Source organism: Limanda limanda, chromosome 2, assembly GCF_963576545.1.
Source record: "Limanda limanda chromosome 2, fLimLim1.1, whole genome shotgun sequence".
NCBI classification, from domain to species: Eukaryota; Metazoa; Chordata; class Actinopteri; order Pleuronectiformes; family Pleuronectidae; genus Limanda; species Limanda limanda.
This window is the reverse complement of record NC_083637.1, coordinates 14,371,827-14,377,826: the sequence shown is the minus strand read 5'-3', so window position 1 is coordinate 14,377,826 and position 6,000 is coordinate 14,371,827. Positions and strand designations below refer to the sequence as shown.

General features: G+C 46.8%; 1 protein-coding gene across 2 annotated transcripts in view; it reads left to right on the top strand.

The window, feature by feature from the left end:
• Positions 1-261: 261 nt before the first annotated feature.
• Positions 262-6,000, top strand: part of ndst3 (N-deacetylase/N-sulfotransferase (heparan glucosaminyl) 3) — a 41,613-nt gene continuing 35,874 nt past the window's right edge. For both annotated transcript variants that reach the window (XM_061090943.1, XM_061090951.1), the window contains exon 1: positions 262-1,503. In XM_061090943.1, the coding sequence (XP_060946926.1) occupies positions 505-1,503 (999 nt within the window). In that variant the 5' untranslated portion in view covers positions 262-504. The remainder of the gene's footprint in view (positions 1,504-6,000) is intronic.

The window sequence follows — 6,000 nt, the reverse complement described above, 5'->3', positions numbered from 1 at the left end:
ACACACACAGACACACATACACACACACACACACACACACACACACACACACACACACACACACACACACACACACACACACACACACAGACACACACACTCAGACCCACACAGGCAGGCAGAGAACTAATGCACACTCTTCAACCTTGCCCAACACATTCACTCTTTCTTCTTTTCTCCTTGTCCTCTTTCTCGGCAGACACTCATCATCACTCGCTCCATATCTGCGAGGGATTCCTCCGTGAAGATCGAAGACGAGTTTGTCGTCGACCGCGTTTCCCTGAATGACGACCTTTGTTCCCCGACATCCGGCGCAGCCCCCTTCTCCATCTGCCATGGTGACATGACGCACTCCTGAGTGGCTCGGCTGCTTTCTCAGACACACACTGACAACCTCTCGGGCTCGTCAACCACCCCCCCAAACTCGTGTAGTCGCTTTCAAGTCTCCATCAAACTAAAAGAGATATCTCCTCCTCCCACGCACAACACCTCTCCCAGTTTGCGATGACGGTGGCCGTGCGATTCCGTCGCCACTTACGTCGGCTCCTGCTCCTGCTGGCCTCCTGCTGTCTCCTCTCCCTCCTTCTCTCGGCTTACTTTCTCTTCACCAACTCCTCTCCGTCCATGCAGCTCGGACAATCTCCCGAACCCGCCTGCTCCCAGCCCCTCTCCATGTCTCCGTACCGCCAGCTCCCAAATCCGTACCCACCCAACCCACCTCACACGCATGTACACACTGACCCAGTGGTGCTGGTGCTGGTGGAGTCCCAGTACTCCCAGCTGGGCCAGGACATTGTGGCTATATTGGAGTCGGCGCACTTCCAGTTCCGCATGGAGATTGCCTCAGGGAAGGGCGACCTCCCGCCGCTGACGGAAAAGGGCCGTGGACGATATTCGCTAATCATTTATGAGAACCTGTTAAAGTATGCACATTCCGACACATGGAACAGACAACTGTTGCATCAATACTGCACTGAGTTCAGAGTGGGCATCATCGGTTTCTACCGCTCCAACGAGAACTCCCCTCCTCTCCTCAAACTCAGGGGCTTCCCGCTGGTGTTAAGGACCAACCAGGCACTTTGGGACTGTTGCGTGGTGTCTAGCTCCCCCCTCCTCCACCTGACCAAGCCTGGCTCAGACCGAGGGGCCTTACCTGGGGAGGACTGGACCTCCTTCTCCTCCAATCACTCCACATACCAGGCTGTGCTGCACGCACGGGCCAAGGAGGGAGCAGGGGCAGGCAGCGGTGACAACCCAGGTTCAGGCCACAGTTTAGGCCTCCAAGCCACCGTGGTCCAGGACATGGGACTGTATGATGGCGTGAGGAGGGTACTGTTTGGCCAGGGACTGGGCTACTGGCTCCACAGACTCATCCTGGTGGATGCCATCTCCTACCTCACAGACAGGAAGCTCACTTTGGGTCTGGACCGGCACGTACTGGTGGATATAGATGACATTTTCGTCGGGAAGGAAGGGACACGCATGAACGCCAAGGATGTGAAGGTATTTGGAGCGTTGGGTGTGAGATAATGTGCATTAGAGAGAGAGTGGGATAGAGAGGATGAGATAGTGTGGGGTCAGTGGGGTTAGATCAGATATGTCACTTTGCTATCAACATTTAAAACTGTCCCTGAGGGTTATATTGAAGGGTATATTCACCTATACCTTATACCTGTAAGAAATCAGTAGTGTGTGTGTGTGGGTGTGTTTGTGTGTGTGTGTTTCTGTGTGTGTTTGTGTGTGTGTTTGTGTGTGTGTGTTTGTGTGGGCATCACTCTGCCTCCACCTCCTGTCGGCATAATGGACATGTTTTGAGCTTTCAGCATCACAGACCCAGAGGCTGAGCTGCTAATAACACCCACGACTTGTCTACAAAACAAACTCAAGAAGCAGCAGATGACATTAGTTGGATGAGGCAGCCGAGGGTGATTTTGATTTAGCGAACGTGTCTATATTCAAATGCAACCGTCACATTGATAATTTTCACTTTTCCATAACTTGCAATCTGCTAAAAAGCAGGCGTTCACAAGTACGTGCTTCAACAACACCAGTTAGAAATAATCAATTTGTACTCAATCAGCGCTAGCTATGATAATCATGACATCATCGTTTCTGTAAATAATTATTTATATTGTGAGAAACTGCTCCCAGTAGACACCAGAGTATTGAGTCTTATTAAATGCTGTGAAATAAGTTAAACGTAGTTGCACACATAAGGTCAAAGCTTCAATTTACATTGTAAAATATATTTACAACAATCCAATTTTTGTATGTTCTGAATGTTTTAACCCATTGTCAGTATGTAAAACAGTTAACTAAACTATAATATAGCAACTATTAAACCTAAAAATAACATGAATGGCATTTACTAAAAGTTGTGAGCTCAATCCCAGCATTATGAGCCTGCCAATCACAGTAGTGCACTGAAGTAGACTGGACATAAATGTATTAATAGCTCTATTTTCTATTTTTCCATTTAGTCAAATTAGATTTAAAAACTAGGTGAATGATGAAACCGTATACAATCTATTATTCCGTTACTCTTCTTGATTTTTTAGGTTTTTGTCCTGTTAGTGTTTCAGTATTGGTATCAAGATATTTATGCAGTTGTCATCACAGTTATAATTATTATAATTATAATTTAGTTATCCTGACAACACTACGTGATGTTGGCCGTGTATTGAGGAAGATAAGCAGTGTTGACTTATTGCACTGTAAGTCTGCAGAGAGGAAAGACTTTAAACGCTGTGTATTTAAATAGATTTCAGCCCAGGCATGTGTTGACTGAAGGGTTTTTAGTAAAAGCTCATGTGTGCGTGTGTATGTTTAACGTCTCGGCGCTGTTTACTAAGTGCATATGTGTTGAGGATACAGCGAGAGGGCATTTACCTCCAATGGAGCTTAAGCCAGAAGTAAAGAGGCCGTTTAAGGGGGGGCAAAGAAGTGCTGTGAAAGAGAGCAAGAGGAGGGGCACGAGAGAAAGAGAGAGGTGGTGAATGAGCCAGTGAAAAGATGAATGGCACTTATTCCTCTTTTCCCACGTTCCCCCTCTTAGGGAAACTAAAGGAGAGTCAGCCCCGCGGGCCGCCTCTCAAGACGTCCATTGTTTCAACGCACACTTGCGTCGGGCAAACACACACACATGCAGACAGACGTGCACCTACACACACACACACATAGAGGAAGAGAAAAACGAAATTTCTGTGGTTTAGTGATGTTTTTTAAGAGAAAGAAAAAAACACTCAGATTTGCTGGAGGGATAAAACGTGACAGGTAGGATTTTAGTTTGAGATCTGTGATCACATTCTCCCACTTCGTCGTTACTCTGAGCCATTCAAGGGAAAGAAATTAGGTTTAGTGTGTGTGTGTGTGTGTGTGTGTCTGTGTGTGTGTGTGTGTGTGTGTGTGTGGTAGGACTGTAAGACAGGTGAGATATGCTGTGATGTGCGTGCGCTAAGACTTGAGGCATCTGCCGGGCTCACTGGATGTACATGATAGGAAAGTGTGTGTGATATTCGTGTGTGTGTGGGTGTCTGTGTGTGCGCGAGTGTGTGTTTGTGCGTGGGTGTTTTTTGAATCAGTACTTTAGATTAGATTGTCACTTTCTGTCAGTGGCTGACACCCGTCCCATCAGACACTGGTGGGGAAAAAAAAGATGAGGCACCTGTCTGTGAAACTCGAGGAGGGGGATGAGAGAAATGGTGAAGCTGAGAGAACAGGAGTGCAGCGAGTGGTCAAGTGGAGAGGAATTCCACCTCTGAATATAAAAAAGGGACTCGTATCCAAAAAGGATGAAGGAGTCTATATTCACACACAGTCACAGAGTGCACACACACACACACACACACTTGTGCTTGACAGATTCACAAAATGAGCACACACACGCTCTCTCTCTAGTTTGAGTTTTCATTTTAAGTCTGTCTGACTCTTCAGCTTTGTAGCATAAATATACATGAGGATGAACCAGTGCCATAACAGAAGGACAGGGAGATGTGGATGGAGGAAGCAGCAAGTGAGAGAGAGAGAGAGAGAGAGAGAGAGAGAGAGAGAGAGAGAGAGAGAGAGAGAGAGAGAGAGCAAGAGCGAGATGGAGAGATAGATGGAGAGAGGGGCAGAAAAAAGAGAGAGTGATGCCATTTGACACGCTCACGCTCCTTCCACATTTCCACTCGCGTTCTCTGCTCCAGGATAGTTGGCAATCACAGAGAGGAAGATCTAGAAAAAGGACAGGAAGGAAAGAAGTTCGAGGGTGAAGAGAAGGGAGGAGAAGGTGGAGTGTGGTGCTCGGGGGGGGCCAGCAGCCAACTTTGCGATTTCTGAGAACCTAAATGCTGAAGGAAGGGGGGGTTGCAGGAGCAGGAATATGGTGATTTGCAGCAGCCGTCCCCTCAGAGACGAGGAGCCTCAGGTGGAGTTGTCGGCTGACACTTTAAACAAGGCTTACTGCGAGTGACGAGTGAGCGCGCATGTGTAGACACACGATCATGTGCATCCACCAGCTTATTCCACTGTGATCTCTCCTTAAAGTCTTTTATCTTTGCCACGACACAGAGGGTTGTTTGATTAGTAAATCACGTCAGTTCGTTTTCAGAAGGGCCCATAAATGGAAGTGTCTCACCCTCTGGCAAGATGTCATTGAAAAGCTGTTGAAAGGATGACTCATGATGACCAGGCGTCAAATATACATCCAGCTCGGGGTGATGGTTTCAGCTGAAAAGAAGGAATCTGCCTGTCGTTAAAAAGATGATTGCTTGTGAGAATTCAAGGAGTTATTAATCATGAAAGAATGATGTTTCAACAGAGTCAAATTGAAGCTGTTAAATCCGTCGGGCCCTGATGATCTTAACGGAGTCAAACATGTAAAACGTAACTTAACTTTTAATCAGAGGAGTTGTGGTTATGTGTTCATCTGCATTTGTTTGTTCGTTTGCAGGATTAAACAAAAAGTACTCAACCGATTCCCATGCAGTTTAGTGGAGGGGCCGGATGAGGCCCAAGGAAAGAGAACCCAACAGTCCCCTCATGAAACCACATATAAATACACTAGATCCAGATTTTTATTTGGATTTGCATCCAATTGTACACACTCTTAAGTATCAGGCCCTGAAATAACACATTGCAGAGATCGTGAAACAAAATTCCTGGATCCACCCCTTCAAATTGAATCTGCGCCAACCTGACCGGTATCATGTCCCTCCACCAAGTGTCATGGGAATCCATCTTGTACCTTTTAGGTAATCCTGCTAACTAACTAACTACTAGATAGACAACAAAACGAAAACATCACCTCCTCGGCAGAGGTAAAAATCAAGGTCTGAATATTCTCTCTATTAATCTAAATATTCCCGCTCTGCAGAAATGACTGTCTCTTCTGCACAGTTGCACAGACGCCACAGCACAAAGCATAATTATGAACGACACACAAACTATGTGAAATTGTAAATCCTCCTCTCATCCTCTCGTGCTCCAGGAGCAGCTTATGTGGAACGCGGCATCAAAGTATGTAACAGGATGTGTTATTGACCAATTAGTAGGACAAGGCGTTTGCAGTGCCACTGTTATAAATCCCTTCTTACCTCTGTGAAGCCAACGTTCAGTCTCCTGTTCTCCCAGAGAGAAGAAGAGAGAAGGAGTATGACACAGAGAGAAAGAGAAAGAGAGAGAGAGAGAGAGAGAGAGAGGCCAATTAAAATGCCAGCCTCCTCCTCTCTGCACTCTTCATTAGACTCACCCCACGAGTTCATCTGGTGACAAACAATACCTACACCCCCCCCTCCTGTCTGCGCACACACTCACACGCCCGCTCACACACAGCTGTATTTCCTCTATTAAAATGATTCACAGGGAGGCACCCCGCCGATGACATTTCTCAAAATGAGGGATGATGCCCGTCAAAAACTCCCATCACTGACGCGCTCCGTGTCGGCTGCTTGTGTTTTTTTAATTCATGCGTGTAGGGTTCGCTCCTCTCCTCTGCCTTGGAGTGGTCATTAGGCGGGT